This window comes from Lontra canadensis, unplaced genomic scaffold (genome assembly GCF_010015895.1).
Source record: "Lontra canadensis isolate GAN:19392208 unplaced genomic scaffold, GSC_riverotter_1.0 scaffold5, whole genome shotgun sequence".
NCBI lineage: Eukaryota > Metazoa > Chordata > Mammalia > Carnivora > Mustelidae > Lontra > Lontra canadensis.
In genome coordinates, this window is record NW_022630999.1 from 1756530 (window position 1) to 1775277 (window position 18748).

The 18748-nt window shown below is 37.7% G+C and overlaps 2 protein-coding genes across 4 annotated transcripts; one reads left to right on the forward strand and one right to left on the reverse strand.

The window, feature by feature from the left end:
* Positions 1-416: 416 nt before the first annotated feature.
* Positions 417-7263, reverse strand: RAD1 (RAD1 checkpoint DNA exonuclease). 3 transcript variants are annotated; one of them, XM_032851304.1, is made up of 6 exons: positions 7136-7261; positions 6412-6654; positions 5458-5566; positions 3881-4139; positions 1876-1974; positions 417-1552 (listed from the first exon to the last, which is right to left on the reverse strand). In XM_032851304.1, exons 2-6 carry the CDS (start codon positions 6604-6606, stop codon positions 1369-1371), a joined length of 846 nt encoding a protein of 281 aa, XP_032707195.1. In that variant the 5' UTR covers positions 6607-6654; positions 7136-7261; the 3' UTR covers positions 417-1368. The 3 variants fall into 3 exon arrangements, with proteins under 3 accessions (XP_032707195.1, XP_032707196.1, XP_032707197.1); XM_032851305.1 differs by having other exon boundaries at positions 6412-6675; positions 7136-7260; XM_032851306.1 differs by having other exon boundaries at positions 1346-1455; positions 7136-7263.
* An 88-nt stretch (positions 7264-7351) lies between these two features.
* Positions 7352-16449, forward strand: BRIX1 (biogenesis of ribosomes BRX1). The gene is made up of 10 exons (XM_032851303.1): positions 7352-7607; positions 10276-10387; positions 11592-11635; positions 13337-13407; positions 13682-13731; positions 13839-13912; positions 14065-14115; positions 14259-14360; positions 15671-15799; positions 16037-16449. The coding sequence occupies exons 1-10, from the start codon at positions 7449-7451 to the stop codon at positions 16304-16306; spliced, it is 1062 nt and encodes a 353-aa protein (XP_032707194.1). The 5' UTR covers positions 7352-7448; the 3' UTR covers positions 16307-16449.
* Positions 16450-18748: the final 2299 nt, after the last annotated feature.

The window sequence follows — 18748 nt, forward strand, 5'->3', positions numbered from 1 at the left end:
GATCAGGGAGTCACTCTGGGCTCAAAACCCAGAGCTGTCCATGTGCTGGGGAGCAGAGCCCACAACTGTTCTGGGAGTGCTTTGCTGAACTACTCTCCAAACCAATCTCCTCTCATGCCATGTGGCCTATTTTAAGGTAGGGCATTCCAAATATACCCCTTGATGAATGTTTTTGATGAATATTATTCAATGGTTCTTAACCATCAATAGCAGGGGTGGGGATCACAGGTCACAAGGATTGGCATTAGTGGGTATGGGCGAGGGAGGCTAAATGAATCCTGCAATGGGGTGAATTTTTTCCCCATGAAGAACTGTCCCACCCACAAAGGCCAACAGCGCCTGCCCAACACTGAGCTGTATCACACGGTACAGGACCTTTATTTATGTAGTTTTTTTCTACTAGAAAATAAGGCAGATAATTTTAGTATTTCATTTTATTAAATATCGACATGCCATAAAAATTGATGGAAAACTACCCAAGAAAGTGCAAAATCACTTATTAACTGGTTTTCTCCATGTTGGTTTGGATGAGAAACTTTTATAAGCAAACAGAAGATATCTAGTAAGTACTTACTACAGTACTTACTGCACTGAACAGTTGCAGAGAACAAGAAGAAATCCTGTAACTCTGAAGACTGTTTTATATCTTGTTCATTGATTTCTTGAAAATGTATACTTTAAAACTAAATCATGTAATTACTCAGACTTGTTTGGCAAAGCCTAAACTTCAGAACATCAGGGAAGAAATCACATGCAAAAGTAATCACTTCAGTGCAATTAAATACTATTAAAACAACAACAACAAAAAGCATCCTTCAAAACAGTGGTTCTCAAACATTAGCATGCATCAGAATTTCCTGCAGGAAAGTTTTCTTAGGCTACAGATTGTTGCCCCACCTCCAGAGTTTCTGACAAGTTTCCAGGTAATACTGAATGCTGTTGGTCTAGGTGCCACACCTTGAGAACCACGTTTAAGATATATTCTTCAGAATTCAAACTAATAAGCAATGCCCATACGTTGATGCTTTTTCTAATAGTAAATAAATAAAAGAACATTTCCGGTATGGATTCATGGAACTTTACATTTTTAGACTCTTGAAATGTCTCACTTAAATAGATTATTCATCTTGGCTCATGATGAGGAGTTCAAAAGACAACCCCAGGACAGTCCAGTAGTGGGTAATCTATGATTACATGAAACATTTACTTAAAAAATATACAGCAACTCTTTGAGTACATGAACCTTATTCCTATCTCCCTCATGCTCCTTTCCTTTAGAAAACCCAGACTCCTGGAAATGCTACATACCCAGAATGAGAAAGTGACCTATCATGAATGTTCAGGTGGGGGTCACAGGGAAGGCCATACTTAAGACTCTGATTCCGGAACTTCCTCGTCAGGGCAGCAGTAATATTCCACAAAACATATCTGTCCGTCTTCATTTCTAATCATATACTGTAATGAGAGGAATCCTCGGTTATCTGTTCGAATAGATACCTTACAAGACAGGACTAAGGCCTTTGTAGAAGGTTTCAGTAAAGAAATCTTGTATCTGTAGAGGAATAAATAAAAAGCAGTTGTTATTCGGACACACTTGAAGCAGTGCTCATAACTCCAAGTAAAGGACAAAAATTAGCCAAAAACTACCAAGTAACAAACATAAGGATAAAATCAAATACTTATCCAATTTGCTAATATCTTTGTTTATAAAATTTCAATCACTGTCACAACCCCAAGTCCCCAAGTAAACCCAGTACCCTACTATTTATATCTTTAGGATGTTATACCTTTAGCAACAGATTGAAAGTTTCACGTTTATTTAATAGATATGTGATATTCAACCTCACCTTCACCACCAATATATTAAGAACTGACCTGTTGACCTGGGTCTGGTTACAATGAAATGATTCCATCAAATCAGAATCTTTGGGATAATCAAGGTGGGAGCTTCCCGCATTCCCAAAAGTAGATAACCTATAGTTTTAAAAAAGAGAGAAATTCATTTATTCATTGGTCCAACAATAAGCCGTATTAGGATCTCAGTAAAGACACCTCCTTAAGAAGCTCATTCTGGTGAATGAAAGAGATATATAAACAAATGCTCACAATACACTACCAATTATAGTAATAAAGATTCCCGCAGGATGCTGTGGTAGTTCAGAAGATCTAGCAACTAATAAACAGCTTCGGAAAAAATCAATCACCAAAGGAATCCAGGGGTGTTTGCCTCAGTTTCATTAGCTTAATTCTACTCTTTACACTGACGTTTCCTCACCCTTAAATCAAAAATACGTAGAAGGAGAGAGAGTTTGAGGAGTGATGGCAGACCCTGAGCGGAATCATGGGCAAGCCTCGGGTCCTGCTCGCCGTCCTCACCGCCACAGCCCGGAATTCTGGCTCTTCCGCATCTCACACTGCTCTTTAGGCTGCCGCGCGCTTTTCCTAGCTTGGCGGGATCAGCAGTTTGTGTTTAGCAACTTGTTAATGTTTATGTTTGTTTAATCTGCAAGAATTTTTCCATCATCATTTGTTATGCGGTTAACACACTGGTAAGTACCATGTGAGCACAGTGACAGAAGACCTAGGTGTTGGTCTTCCTCAGGTTCCATCTTTTCTCTCCTCTAACTAACCTCTTCTCTGAGCCATCCCGTCCGTAGCCAGCCTGGATGAGGCTTTCACATCTCCACTGCCATTCTAGATGGACGTCCTGAACTCTGTATGTCCAAGTACTCCCGAGGGTCTGAGACACCTCAAATTGAACAAATCCAGAAAAAAAAAAGTCAACTCCTAGTTCCCCACCACGAAATCATTTCCCATACGGGAGATGAAAGATACCAAGATCTATCTAGTCACCTATGTGGAGAGATACCCCTTAGGTGGGCATCTCTGAAATATACTGTTTAAGTGCCCAGAATTTTAATTCCCATCAGTGCTTAAGTAGAATTTCCATTTTGGTTAATATTTTAACCAGTCTTGAGCCAAATTTTTAACTGCTGCATGTCATGATAAGGGCCTGCTGCTTTTCTGGAGTAGATGTAAAAAGAACATACCTCTCATTCCTTATGTATTTTTAGCTCCTTTATTCTTTAATATTCTGATGTGATTCAAAAGAAAACTATTTAAATCCTCTTTCCAAATTGATTCTAATCCTGAAAATTTCATAATTTGTTGGTTCAAAACATTAGGAGCAGCTTGAGAGTTTCTGACATTGTATTTCTGCTGAAAATTGCCCTCCCTCAGGAAGCTTGTAGCGATCAATTCCCCCCTCATTACTCAGGTACTGTTCTCTAAGCGTCTCTGTGTATTATTTTGGTACTTAGTGGCACACAATTCCATTCCTTCTATGCTGTTTCACTTATATTCTCTTCACCTTGATTTTAAGCCATTCCTTTCCAAAGTGCTTAAAAAGGTAGCTATGCACACAGCAGGTGACTAATAGATAGTGAATGATAGAGAGTGAATATGTATAGAAAACATTGGCTTCCTTTTGCATCCTATACTATCTTGAAAGGGAAGAAAAAGATACCACATGATACAAACACCTTTGCCAAAAGTTTAACCCCAAATTTTCCTCGTAATGTCTATCTGTAAGCAGTAAGTGGTAAGCAGTACAATGAAAAGACCACTAGTTTATGAAGTAGGAGACAGGGCTATTCACCTACCAACCAACACTACCTAACTATGAAGCTTTAAATACTGAGTTAATCTTCCTGGACCGCAGATTTCCCGATCTATAAAACTATGAAGTAAGAGTAAAAGCTCTCTAAAGATCTGAAAATTCTAAGAACCTGGAAAATAAGTTCTGCATCCTAAGCAAATGTGTAAGCAGGGAGAGAGAGTAGACTACAGTATTAATTTTCATTGCCCTGCGTTCAAGTACCTGAAATAAGGCTTGTCGGGAGACATGGTGATCTGTAGCACCTCACTTGTCATATCCAATTCAGAAAATGCTTCACGGAGCCCCTCTGACTGCAGAATAATCTTATTGATAACATTGGTGCTGCAGAAATCAAAATCCAGAGTCTCCTCAGGCTCCTGAGTATTGATTTTACAGACTGTCACCACTCCTCCTTCTTCCAGAAATAGCATCAAAGGGTAACCATAACCTTGGTAACACATCCGAAGTGCAGTTAAAGTTCCTGCAGTGGAAATAAATCATATGTTGGGCTCAGCTTTATAATGCACGTTCCACTTCTCCTTAAATGATACATAAAACTCCCGAAGATTATTTTACTCTGCCCAATTTCTAGCACATATGTATGCATCTCTTTCTAAAAAGGGATCATATTTTCCCTGATGACAGTTACATGTAGACAATTCAAACAATAAATAAAACTGGCAAAGAAAACAAAACATAACTCTTTGAAATCATTTTCCAGCTTGCCAAAACACCTCAGAAATAGCTTACTGATTTTATATATGTACAATTTCCAGGATGGAGATTCTACATGGACCATTACTGCAAGTAACAGAATTACTGCAGAACAAGCTATGCTCTTTCTTAAAGGTGCAAGGTGTGCAACAGTGGACTACTTTGATATTGTCAGTACGATAATATCAGTGTATTCATTGTGATAAGGATCTTTCCAACCTTTCCTATTGGGAGATATTATGTACATTTCCTCAAACTAGGAGAAAAAGAGAGGGTGGTTAATGGTGGTGTGGGTTTTAACACTACAAACCACTAGAGAGGAGGAGGAATAGGACTAGACATTCTAGCTCCTTTTCTTCTACTGGATGGAGAGCCACCATGAGGAATGAGGGAAAGCAGATGCTTTTATGAAAAACCAGCTAGGGAATGCTGCATTAGGAAAATGTATGATAATAACGGAATTTTCAGTACAAAATTAAAATATATTTTCTAAAGAACCACACTGAGCTTTCCCTAGCTAATCTCTAGATTCCTGTGAAATAAAATCATTCTTTGGGGGATTCCTTGTAGTTTTATATCCATAGCAACTGAATTCACTATTCCTAAAAAAATGAAACATATATTTTGAACATTTCAGGAAATAGACAATTTATAAACAGGATTAAAGAAATAACAGCAAACACATTTTGAACACAGTAAACTAGGTGTGAGGAGAATTGGTTTCTCTTTTTCTTGGCCACTAAACTGTAATCCTGAACAGGTTAGGGAAAAAAAAAAAGCATTTAATACATATTTTGCAATGTTCAAGTTAATTAACACATATTCAAAGTCTTCTCTTGGTCAGTTCAAATTTAAAACCCCCAAACTTTGTAAATTAAAAAAAGATTACTATAAATACTTTTGCAAATAGGAAAAGAACTATAGTTTCTACTATACTTTCTATTAATGTGAAAAGTTAGAATCCATGATTGTGACCAGTGAGAAATGAATTTGCAATTTCCAAGATATGTTTCTTACTTCTAATAACCTTTCCTGTATTTTTCTGAGCATTTGCTTTTTGTCATTATGATAATAAAATGGTTCACCTGGCATAGGACTTGATCCGAAAATTGATAAACAGTCTAAAAGGACAGTTAAATTTATTCGAAAAGTAACAGACTCTTCCTGAACTATAAACTCTTGAAATATTCCAGCCTGTGAAGAAAAGTAAAAATGAAAATGCATATATATTAATGAAAACTCACAGACAAGGTTCTAGATTTCACTTTATTTGTTTTAAAAATATTGTGCTGACCCCATGAAAATAATTTCTGATTACCCATCAAAACATCTTCAGCTTTTTCAACTATTACCATTAGAATGCTACTACTCAGTAGTTAAAGGTGTAACTGACTTCAGTACCATGCAAAACTTTATGAAAGTCTTTCACCTAGCTTCTTGATCTAAACTATTGCCCACAGGACTTTTCCTTGTCTCATCTTTTGCCCGTCAACAGTGCTAAAGTCATATGGAAAATAGCCAAACAATTTGATAATGCATGAGTGATACTAGTTTTCAATTTCTTTTGAGGCAGGAACCATGTCTTATCTATCCCTCTATACCTGAGGTTACACTGTGCACTTTGGTGTTAAAAAAAATGTTGGATTAGGGGCGACTGGGTGGCTCAGTTAATAGTGGCTGCCTTCAGCTCAGGTCATGACTCCAGGGTCCTGGGATTGAACGCCCCCATGGCATCTGTCTCCCAGCTTAGCAGGGCGCCTGCTTCTCCCTCTCCCTCTGCCTGTCACTCTCCTGCTTGTGTGCTCTCTTTCTATATATATATATAAAAATAAAATCTTAAAAAGAAATTTTGGATTAAATCTGAAATCCTATCTGAACCATACATATATTGCTTTGTAAGGACACATTATAACCAATAAAATGGAAATACTGGTCAAGAGCATATACTGGAAACAAATGTTTGGGTTCTTATCCCAACTCAGCCACTTGCCAACTGTGGGACTGTTGGCAAATCACTTAAAAGATGCCTATTTCCATACCTGAATGAAAGCATTTGCTTGCACACACTTTGCATTTTCCACTGTAACCTTGATTCCATTTTTAGTAGCGAAACACGTAGCATGCTCTCGGAAGTGAATAGCCTTCAAGATAGTGGAGAGATTCCTAACGTTGTCAAGGCTGGCCACTAAGCTGTAGTCATTCTCGTCTTGGATCTGTGGGGTTAGGAGAGGCATCGTCCACTGCACATTGGTCCCAAGGGAGGCTTCCGGAGCCAACACTTGCTGCCGAGGAACACGAAACACCTGATGAAATTCCACAATAAAGCTCCGGTCAATGCGGGCAAGGCCCGCGATGTCAACCCTCGCTGAGGCGAGGCCTGGGCATCGAACTCTGCCGGTGGCACCCCATTTCTGCCTCTTCAACTCTCTGTAACTTTGGGGGAAAATTACTCTTCACTCTAAGCTACGATTTCCTCGCCTTTAGTAAGGGATCAGTAACACAGAAAAAGTTGTGAACAATGAGAACCGGTAACTAACGAGGTAGTTCCACTACGGGGCGGTCCCCCCAAACTTGGATTACGTGTCCCCGTAGAGTCGGGTTTGAGCTGTCCGGCACCCCCAACCTTGCCCCTAACAGAACAGGCGGCGGAGGACGGGCCCCCATTCTTCGGGAGATCCTGGAGTCCCACACAACCCCGTTCCCCAACCCGTCAAGAAACGGCATCTATTTCCTGACCCCGGGATCCGGGCACGGAAACCTTACCTTTCCAGCGGGATCCGGACGCCCGAGAGCCCTTCGCAGCCAGGTCACCGAAGAAGCCAGCCACGACTCTCAGGTAGCTGGGGAGAAAATGCAGCGGATCCCGCCACTCTTTTCAGACCAGAGAACCACCTCGGCCACCGTCACCCCAGAGATAGAGGCGGCCTAGAGAGCCGCGCATGCGCCATCAGAAACCGGAAAAAGGTACCATCGAGCCGGGGGACTGCGGAGCCGAGCGCTCTGTACCATAGAGATCGGAAAGGGGAGCGAGCGGCAGAGCCGGAAGGAAAGCCAAGACCTGAGACGTTCAGGCAAGATGGCGGCGACCAAGAGGAAGCGGCGTGGAGGCTTGGCGGTTCAGGCGAAAAAACCAAAAAGGAATGAAAAAGATGCCAAGCAGCCCCCTAAGCTGCGCGACATGACAGAAGAGGCGGAAGAAGAAGAGAGAGACCGTATCCCAGGCCCCGTTTGCAAGGTAGAGCTTACATCCAGGTTACACCTGCGGCTCTACACGCTTCCCTGGGGCTACTTCCCTGATAAGAGCTTTGGTAATTTCGGAGTAGCCTGTTACCGGAGCTCGGTTTTAGCTCTCGTCCGGGACAGACAGGCTACCGCGCTTACAGCTAGCTCTCATGCACGTGGCCGTCTTCTGGAGGCAGCGGCCGAGGAAGCTGGCTGGCTTCGGAACGGTTCACAGGGAAGCAACCTTTGGGGTATTCAGTCCCAGTGTTGTGTCTTCTGATTACTCCATTTCCCCCATTTGGGGTGGTATTACTTTTCATTAAAGTTAGTTCTCGCTATTGAGTATATATCTTCCAATGGCTACTAGTCCCCCTATTCCGCCATAGTTAGCTTCTCTCATTCTGGGATCCTGAAGCTTGTTAGGCGGTCCTTTTTAAAAAATTGCTGCCCTTGGGATAATGGCTTTGACTTGTCTGATCAGGTTTTTAACTCTTAAGGGTTGACGAAAGCTAGACGAGGTAGAATGAACTTCTCTTGTATTCAAATATTTTTATGTATGTCAGGTACTGTCCGAAGTTAGGTTTCCTCTGGCTTTGGGATTCTAAACTAGAATAGGACTTTCTTTCTGAAGTGTTGGGAGTTTAGAAGAAAACTTAAGAACGCATGTAAGTTCATGGTTTGTATTCAGAAGAAGGTGAACACAAGTTGTTGGGCCTAACTTCCATTCCGTAAGCTAGATCCAGTACTTTGGAGACAGAGGTGGTCTTTGATTTATTTCTGTTTCGATTCTATTTCTACTTCCCTGGCCCTTAGCATAGTATTCTAGCAGGTAGTAGGTGATAAATTACCATCTGTGGTGGAAAGCACTAGGAAGGAGTTAGCTCTGAGGGATGAAAGATGAGTTTAAATTATAGCTCTACTGATAGTTAATGTCCATGTTTTGAGCTCTTTTGTCATCTGCAAATTAAGAGGAAGAAAATGTGATTTACTTTTTGGGAAGAATAAGATGGACTGCTAGAGGATTTTCAGTAGATGTTAGTGCTCCAACTCTTCCCTTAACCTGGAAGGAAAAACAGTAGTATCTATGACCTGAGTCATTGTATGAAAAATTCTCTGGAAGTACAGAAGATAGAAATTACTTTTACCCTTGGACAGTCATGTAAGGGATCATGAAGGATTTATTCCTTGAGTGGATTTCAAAGTAGGGGCACATTTCCAGTATTCAGTATTCAAAAATGAGGGGGAACAGTATGAAGGCAAAGAAGAAAAAGTGATCAAAGGCATTGATGTGGAGGAAAATGCTGAAAATCTAAAAAATAGAGCCAAATTAGCTAAAAGGTAGGGTTAATTTAGGGCAATAGTGAGGTAGAAATAGAAATACATTTTAGAATCCAGTGTTAAAGCTGTGTCATATTGGAGTTTGTTTAGAAAATCCTGGAAGGTTAAGGATGTGATTGAAACAGTGCTTTAAAAAGACTAAGCTGGTGCTAGTCTGCCAGACCTATTGGAGAAACTCTTGTCCGGGAAGGCTAGCCATTTTAGGAGATTTAAGATAATAAGAATCTGAATGCGGGCACTGTGAATAGGAAGGCATTAAGAGAAATTGATAGCATTTAGTAGTGCTTATGATATAGGAGAAACAGGCAAATAGATAATTCAAAGCCGGGGGGATGGAAATGATGGTTGCATCATTAGAAAAACATGAAACTTACTATATTTAAGGTTTAGTATTCTAGAGTTGAATTTGAGGTATTAAGTCAAATACTTGGATTATTAGGAGTGGAGAGAGTTCCTTACCTTTCTATAGATTTGACAATTGAAGTTATGGAATGATTATGAGAACTCTGTTGTGAGAGACCTGAAACCAAAAGAGGACTAGGAAAGAGTTTTTCAAGTCAGGAGGAGGAATTGGAGAGGTGGAAGAAGAAAAACCAAAAATGAAGAAAGTCAAGGAAAGTATTTCTGGGAGGGAGCCGTGGTCAGTAAATACCACTGAGAGATTGTCAGAATTGTTTAGCCTGTTACCTGGAAGTTTTTAATGAATATTATTGTGTCTCTACTTACCTTACATACAAGGAGTTAACTTTTCCATTGGCTGTGTTATTTTATCAGAACCAGGGGCTATCTTTAGCTTGTTTTTTAGATAGGGGATCTAAATTTTGAATATTAAGATAAAATGGGGACTTTTCAAGTTTCCTTTTTTGCATCATCACATGTTGCTATGATGCTTTACCATTTCTATCCTAGCCTATATGACAGATATGTTGTGTTATCTGTCATACAGAATAGAAATGGCAAAGCATCTCAATAAGGGTTTTATTCGGTTCTTGCCTTTGTGTCTTTATTGATTTGCTTGCTTGTTAACGATCTTCCCACATAAGAACAGTGGCTGACTTCTGGTAGGAACCTAGTAAATATTAAATTAATATTAAAGTTTTCTTGTGAAAGGAATATTGACTGAGGAGTTTGTTCTGGGTTCAGGCGTGGAAGGATTCTATGTATAGTGAAACATCTCAGTTTTCTGAATTACACACATGGGAGAGAGGCAGATTTAAGGACGTAGGCTTGATACATTAGAGGGTGATGGAGTATTTAATGACTAGATACTTCTAAAACTGTCTTTAAAAAAAACAAGGTATGAGTATGAGATTTAAAAATCTTAACATTTTCTTTTTCTTTAGGGCAAGTGGAAAAATAAGGAACGGATTCTTATCTTCTCTTCTAGAGGAATAAATTTCAGAACGAGACATTTAATGCAAGACTTGAGAATGTTGATGCCTCATTCTAAAGCAGGTGCCTTTATATCATACACTTTTCAAGTTCTTATTTATAAACTTGTCTCTATATTCTCACTTTAAGTCATTGTTGAACCTTGTCACTTGTTCAGCCTTATCAGGTAAAGAACTCTTTTGCCTCAGAACAGTGACAAGATTTTTTCAATTAATATTTTGTTAGAAATACTTTATTCACTAAACATTCCCTTCACTTTCTTAGATATCCTACTGTTATCAAAACATTTCTTGAAGATCCAGGAATGCCTTAATTGTAATGTTCTCAGAGGTCATGAGCTGGTTGTTCTTCTAAATAACTGAGGACTTCGTGTATCTGCATTTTTTTTTTTTTTTAAAGTTGGCTCCATGCCCAGCGTGGAGTCCAGTGCAGGGCTTGAACTCAAAGCCCCAAGATCAAAACCTGAGCTGAGATTGAGTGTCAGATGCTTAACCACTGAGCCACCCAGGCACCCCACTGTCTGGCATTAAAAACAAAACAAACAGAAAAACCTGTTCGTATTAAAAAGTTAATGGGCTGGAGTGGGATTTCAAGCACCTTTAATTTGGGGCTCAACCTACGTCTAAATGCCAAGATACTCTCTTTAGCAATGGTGTATCTTGCAGGCATGTGAAGTTTCAAGTTTAGAACTGTGGCAGTACCGTCACACAGCTGTTTTTGTGCCTGTGTTAGGAGGAGCTTTTGGCTTTCATTCCTTAGACCTTAGACCTTCTTTAGACCACTGTTTCTCAAACTGGGGTCTGCTCTTATATCTTTATATCTCTGAAACTCAGAAGAGGTTTAATTTATATTGTTGCTTTTTTTTCCCTGTGATAAACTGAAACAGTTTTTTCAATCCATTTCCTTCGGTTCAAATTTTAGTTTCTTCAGTGAGTGTTCCTTAAACTGCAATCCTAGAACATAGCTCAGTTTGTGAAAATGTTTCCATATTTGAAAGGGACATACACAATATGTAAAGTTGACAAGAAACACTGCTTAGATCATACTTTATGATTCTCGAGAACTATTTTCTAGTCATTTTTATAAAAAATGAACAAGATTTTTAAAGAGGTCATGTGTTTTTAGGTCTAATAATTTTGAAAATTAATTAAATCTCTTTTAAACTGAAGATTGTAAAAACATTTAAAATACTTTTTTAGAAAGCATGTGTGGTATGTTTGAAGTAGCTTTGAAATCTTTTATTTACTTTCTTTTTTTCTTTTTATAGATACAAAAATGGATCGTAAAGACAAGTTATTTGTCATTAATGAGGTAATTTTAGATAGTAATTCAAGTAAAATATTCTAGGAACACTAGGAATAAAATATTTTGGAATACTAAAGATTGTTCATTTAAACAATAAGTCAGTTATTCAGTGACTTTTAAATTGTTTTGTAAAAGATAACTCAAATTTTTCCTGACTCCAGTAATCTGCCTTATAAATTTTTATATACTCTCTATATCTTACAGTTTGAATACTCACAGTTTATATACTGTTTGTATCTCACTGTCTGAATCTCACAGTGATTCAAAATATGTTATTTCTTGATCATTCTTGTATTTGTCCTATCTCACCAAACATTGAAATTTCTGGAAGACAAGCATTATATCTTTTTTTCTCATTATATACAATACAGTGCTAAATTTATAATGGGTACCTACTATTTTTTTCAAAGATTTTTTTTATTTGACTGAGAGAGCACAAGTAGGCAGAGAGGCAGGAGAGAGAGAGGGGGAAGCAGGCTCCCTTCTCAGTAGAGAGCCTTATGCGGGGCTCTATCCCCGGACCCTGAGATCATGACTTGAGCCGAAGGCAGAGGCTTAACCCACTAAGCCACCCAGGCGCCCCTATAATGGGTAATTATTAAAAACTATCAACTTGTACAAAATAAAAAGTTCATTAAATATTTTTAAAACCACATATTTTAGAAAGTATTTTGTCAGTATTAAAGGTGATACACGTGGTAATTGCTCTTAAGATACTACAAGTTATTAATAGGTTAACTTTCAAAGTGTTGTTGAAGATACGAAACTTACATTTTAAAGCTAACTTTTAAAAATTTAGAGGAATTGTGTTTTAAGATCATTTTCCTTAGTGATTAGCAAGGCTTCTTTTATTCATTTAGCATGGATTTTTGAACTTCTGTTATAAATGGCCTTATTCTACTGCTGTGGAATCTGTTTAACAGAATAATGCCCCCTTTCATCCAGTGGAGCTTACATACTAATGGGGGATTCAGTCCATGAACAAGTATAATTTCAAGTGAAGATAGGTGTAAAAAAGTTATGAGTTTCTAGCAGTTGAAGCTTGACTAGAAAACAACCAACTTAGTGTTGTTGTTTGTTCTAAGACCAATAAGAAAAACATTGGACCTAAGAGTTTTCAAAGCTGTTAGGTTTAAAGTCTCAAGTAGTTGAGGTTGATGAGTACTATATTAGGTAGTTCATGAATGTTATAGTAGTATAAGCCTTCAAGATGTTGAAGTTTAATTCAACTTGAAATATGTTTTCATACTTCTGCCTTTCACCCATCCCTTAGTGCTTTCACAGAATGGAAATCACAGAAATGAAAAATCTTAAATTTCTTGAGCTTAAAATCAAAATGCTAAAGAGTTAAAAATAATCATTATAATGGATGTAGTTGGCTCTTGAAGGACTCTATTTTCCTAAGATTGATAAGGCTAATTTTAGTGTGCCTTACCCCTCTGGTATCTTTTTTTGCTCTTTGTGGATTATATGGGGGAGTATAGTTGAAGATAGAGGCTCCCAGTAAGCAGAAGAGAGACCAGACTATCTAGTTTACTTTAGAATACCTAAGGGAAACTTTAAATGTTTCTTTTTGTGAATTTACCTAGATTTAGACCTTTGTGGCCTATTAACCTGCTTAAGTATTTTTGGAGGAATATAGATATTAATTGCTTTGGTTCTCATTTTTACTATCTACTTCATTTTTCCATACTTTGCTCTGTTTAGGTTTGTGAAATGAAAAACTGCAATAAATGTATCTATTTTGAAGCTAAGAAAAAACAGGATCTCTATATGTGGTAAGATAATGTGTTAAGGAAGATTTAGGTGGAACTGTTCTTGTAAATGGACTTACTCTTTAAATCTTTTAGGGTATAGACTCCTTTTAGTCTTTTACATAAAAAGAAGGGGCTAGGGATGAAGCAAATTCATTTGATTTCACAAAAGTTGAAACCTTTAAAGAAAGTTAAATGTGTGGATGTTTCAAACATGGTATGGTGTCTTTTAAACTGAGGTAGTAAGAATTTACTACATTCTAAATTCTAATTAGTTGAAAAATTTCATATTTTTCAGGCTTTCAAATTCACCTCATGGGCCATCTGCTAAATTCCTTGTTCAAAACAGTAAGTTGACTCAGTTTAAGATTTTTTTTAATGACAAAATTGAAAATGCTCTTTTGGGACAATTGTGCTAAAGTTATAACTATTTTTATTGGTATATTTTTTTCTAGTCCATACCCTGGCTGAACTAAAGATGACCGGAAACTGTTTGAAAGGTTCTCGGCCCCTTTTGTCTTTTGACCCTGTAAGTTTCTCATTAGTGTATGAGGTCTAATTTTCTTACTCTGCGTGGCTGTTTTTTAGTGAATATGGTTTGTAATTCAATTTATCAAAAAATCTATAATTTTAAACAAAACACTGCTGTTGTCAAATAATATGTTCACTTTATTTTTATAGGCTTTTGATGAATCACCACATTATACTTTGTTAAAAGAACTGTTAATTCAGGTAAATATCTTTTCTAGAAAGTATTTTCAGTAATATAAATGTGTGTCTCCTTTGGACTTTTTGTTAATTTAGCTATCTAAACATACATGATATGCGCTAGAATAAGACATTAACTTTTCTTTTTTCTTTTTTTTTTAAACTAGATCTTTAGTACACCACGGTATCATCCCAAAAGCCAACCGTTTGTGGACCATGTATTTACTTTCACCATTTTGGATAATAGGATATGGTTTCGGAACTTTCAGGTTAGCTTTAATTGATTTTTAATTATACTTTGAAATGAAATGGGGTATATAGCATCTGTAAAAGATGCAAATAATAAGTCCTTTTGTTTTAAATAGTTCTTTGCCCCCACAGACTTGTAGCAGTTAACTGCTGTCTCATACTTTTCCTACTTCTCTACTTACTTTTTTCCAATGGCTATCAGTTGGTTTTGGAGTAAGGGTTTGCAAACAAGCAGCTATATATTCAGTAAGATATAAATTTCTCTCTAAAAAGGTTGGAATCTGTAGGTGGAGGTTGTTAAGACTGAGAAGAACATGATCTCTGTAGAATGCATTCAGTGAGAACTGTGAGATAAGTCATACAGTGACTTGTTTAGGAGGAGAGGTAATTCTGGAAATCTTGAAGCAGGAGTTGGCAGGATAAGAAATCAGAAAGGTAGAGAGGCGTGCTCGCTTCGGCAGCACATATACTAAAAAAAAAGAAAGGTAGAGAGGTGGAAGGAACAGCTTGTGAAGTAATCTGGGCTCTTTCCTGCATGTGTTATGTTGGATACCCTGCATTGTGACTTAAACATAGCCCGGTAGCCTCTGAGGGCAGACATACCTGAACCAACAGTGTTGTGTTTGTATTTGTAGTTCAGAAGTTGCCTCTTAATTCCACAATCAGAAGCCATTCAAAAGTAAATTTGGCCATATATCCTTTTATATACCCTTTAATCTAATTTGAATTAGACATATAAATACAAATTGCGGGGGGGGCGCCTGGGTGGCTCAGTCCTTAAGCATCTGCCTTTGGCTCAAGTCACTGATCCCAGAGTCCTGGGATCAAGCCCCACATCAGGCTCTCTGCTTCTGGGAAAGCCTGCTTCTTCCTCTCCCACTCCCTCTGCTTGTATTCCCTTTCTCTCTGTGTCTCTATCAAATAAATAAATAAAATCTTTAAAATAAATAAATAAATACAATTTAGGAATTGACTTACATTTTAAAAGGGTTATCCATAGGGTGCTTTAATACATTTGTTACAGTTTTAAAAACTCATTTAACCACAGTTTTTCAAGAATACGTGTGCTGTGAGAAGCAAGATAAGGAACAAGTTGAAATTACTAAATTTTGAGAGAACACCCTGGAAAAAGTTAGTATTTTCTTGTGACAACTACCTGTAACTAGTAACATATTTCAGAAAATACTGAGAATTTGGCACTTGCCAAGTTTCACTTCCCCCTTAATTTAATTGGTTCTAACTTCTTTTAGGCATATTTGTAATAAGGTTACAGCCAGTGTAACTTTGAAGAATAGTATATCCAAACTAAAATGTTTCCTCTTTATTAAAGATAATAGAAGAAGATGCTGCTCTTGTAGAAATAGGACCTCGCTTTGTCTTAAATCTCATAAAGATTTTCCAGGGAAGTTTTGGAGGACCAACTTTATATGAAAATCCTCATTACCAGTCACCAAACATGGTAAGCTAATTGTGTTGTTCAGTGGTCCCTTGATGCCCAGAACTTGCTGGCCAAAGTGATTCTGTCAAGTGATTTCTGTTAACTGTGAAACTAATTTTTTTTTTTTGGCTGCATACTGTCTTGCAAATTACTACTTTTTTTAAATGACAAGAGTGAAGGGAAAATAGGGCTCACAAGTGAATGTCCATATGTAGTATGTTTTTATTTTGAAAGCATCTGATATTTTGTTGTCTTTAGCATCGGCGTATTGTAAGAACCATCACAGCTGCAAAATACAAAGAGAAACAACAAGTGAAGGATGCGCAGAAAATGAAAAAGAAAGAACCAAAGACTATTCTTCCACATGATCCCACTGCAGATGTTTTTGTTACACCAGCCGAGGAAAAGCCAATAGAAATACAGTGGGTAAAGCCAGAGCCCAAAGTCGATTTGAAAGCAAGAAAGAAAAGGATTTATAAAAGGCAAAGAAAAATGAAACAGAAGATGAACAGTGGGAATGCAAAATGAATCAGTGGATAACTAACTTTTCAGTAATTTTATATTTATTTTGTATTCAATGTGTAAATACATTTTATTATCCAGGACTACCTTATATCTTACTAGTGTGGCAATTTAGACAAAGAGATATCAAATTAAAATTTGTGGCTTCAGTGGTGTGTATGTTTTTCTAAATGTCACCAAAACTCATCAGTTCATTTCTGTTTTTCTTTTCAAAGCTTGTTTGGTATTACTGAAAATTCAGCACACTTCAGGTTTAGGCTTGCTTTCTTGGATTAAAATTTTGGGTTTAGCAAAGCTGAAATTCAAACAGATTTATTGGGTCATTATTGTAAAACAATGAATTAGGTAGTTTCGGATGATAAAGTGCAGATAGATTGGTAGAAAAAGCATCTTACTGGGGTTGGAGTCCCTGAGTCCCAATGAATGAGGCTTTGGAAAAGCCAATCCTTGATCTTGATTTCTCACCTCAAGAAAGTACAATAGGATGCCTGGGTGGCTCAGTCGGTGAAGCGTCTGCCTTCAGCTCAGGTCATGATTCCAGGGTCCTGCGGTGGAGTCAGGCATCATTGGGCTCCCTGCCCAGCAGGGAGTCTGCTTTTCTCTGTGCTGCCCCCTAGAGTAGGTGTGAGTTCTCCCTCTCTCTCACAAAAATAAATAAAATCTTTAAAAAAAAATTTACAGTAAGTTTTAGGTTCTGAGAATCAAATGAGTTAATACGTGTTTGGAAGTATTTGTAGATATTTAATTTAGAAGCAGTGGGTATAAATGATAATTTACTAGTAAAAGGAAGAAAAGTGGAACAGTAGTTGGAGGGCACTGGAATATCTGAGTTGATATTTGATGAAAGAACTGAGGTGAAGAACACAGGGCTTACCCTCCTAGAGGTCACTTAGTAGGAGGGAAAGACGATTCTGGGTGCTAGTGGCTGTGGACAGGTAGGTGGCCGCTGAAGAGACTGTGAGATGTGCACATATGTATATCATGTGTGTGGTGTTCTGTGACCCACTTATTTTTATATCCTATTAATCACTTCCCCATGTCTTTATTATACGTGACTAATAATTGCATAGTATTCTACTCTGCTATACTGTACTATCTGTCCCTTATGGGATATTACAGTATTTCAGGTATGGATGCTTATGCCAAACATTTCTTGACATAAATTATTTTGTACCACCTTGTGGTTTCCTGTAAGTGGAACTCGAGTGAAAAGATGCCCCCCTGGGACGCCTGGGTGGCTCAGTTGGTTAAGCAGCTGCCTTCGGCTCAGGTCATGATCCCAGTGTCCTGGGATCGAGTCCCATATCGGGCTCCTTGCTCTGCAGGGAGCCTGCTTCTCCCTCTGCCTCCGCCTGCCATTCTGTCTGCATGTGCTTGCTCTCTCTCCCTCTCTCTCTCTGATAAATAAGTAAAATCTTAAAAAAAAAAAATGCCCCCCTAAATACTGTACTTCACCAGAAGTCAGTGTTCATTTATTTACTTGTACCCTTGTATAGTGAAATAACTTTTGTCAGTTTGGTAGGTTAAAAAAAGAATACCCTTTTATGGGTAGATACTGGTTTTTCTTTTGTGACTAATCTTGTTTTTGTGTGGTAGTTATCTTTTACTAATTTGTAAGAACTCTTCTATGGCAGGATTACTCTAGGTATCTTTCCTAGTTCCTCACTTGTATTTTAATTTTGTTTATTTTGAATCTGTAGGCAGAACAATCAATTTTCCATTATATTTCATTTTTTCTTAATTTCAAAGAAAGGTCTTGAATGTAAAATTAAGCCACTTTATTTTGAAATAGTCTAAATTAGGCTACTTATCTTGAAATCTATACTAAGCAGGTAATTCGGTTCAGAGGTTCACTTTAAATACTTGTGCATAGCTAGTGAAGGCCAATTTTGGTTAAGTGCAAGGGGAGAACAAGCTTATTTATTTAAGCAATTGAATACAGCCTGGGATGAAAAGAAGCTGTATTCAGGATTTGTATTTAAACACCCACATCCCAAGAAGTTAATTATAGGTTATAAAATAGACTGGCTCAACAAGTTGTTTGAATGAAGACCCAGACTTTTTAAGATTTTCTGAGGTGTGTGTCGTAGAGTTTTAGTGGCATTGCTTTAACAATTTTGATGATCAGTTTCTACATATTTTCCTGTCCCAAATTACTTCCCTTTCATGATCATTTATATGTGTACCTCATTTGAATGAGAATTCCTTTTTTTCCAACTCATGTTCATTGAGAAGTCAACTTGTTCAATAAAGATAATCCTTTAAACTGAAATTTATATCCAGTGTAATTGTTTCTATATTTCTTTAACTGTTACAGGCAGAAACAATTTCCTCCTCTCTCAGGAGGAAAAATGCAAGTGACTCGGGTTGTAAGCAAAACCAGATGCAGTTGGAGGAAGAAAAATTCTATTGTCTGTCACTTTTTATCCCCCTACCCCTAACCCCATT

Excerpts from the sequence above, each read along its gene's own strand:
- RAD1 (XM_032851304.1), bottom strand. The coding sequence starts at position 6,606 with ATGCCTCTCCTAACCCCACAGATCCAAGACGAGAATGACTACAGCTTA. Across the intron at positions 5,567-6,411 it reads AAGCAAATGCTTTCATTCAG|GCTGGAATATTTCAAGAGTT; the intron begins GTATGGAAATAG and ends TTTTCTTCACAG. Across the intron at positions 1,553-1,875 it reads AACCAGACCCAGGTCAACAG|ATACAAGATTTCTTTACTGA; the intron begins GTCAGTTCTTAA and ends ATTCCTCTACAG.
- BRIX1 (XM_032851303.1), top strand. The coding sequence starts at position 7,449 with ATGGCGGCGACCAAGAGGAAGCGGCGTGGAGGCTTGGCGGTTCAGGCG. Across the intron at positions 10,388-11,591 it reads GATGCCTCATTCTAAAGCAG|ATACAAAAATGGATCGTAAA; the intron begins GTGCCTTTATAT and ends TTCTTTTTATAG. Across the intron at positions 14,361-15,670 it reads TATGGTTTCGGAACTTTCAG|ATAATAGAAGAAGATGCTGC; the intron begins GTTAGCTTTAAT and ends TCTTTATTAAAG.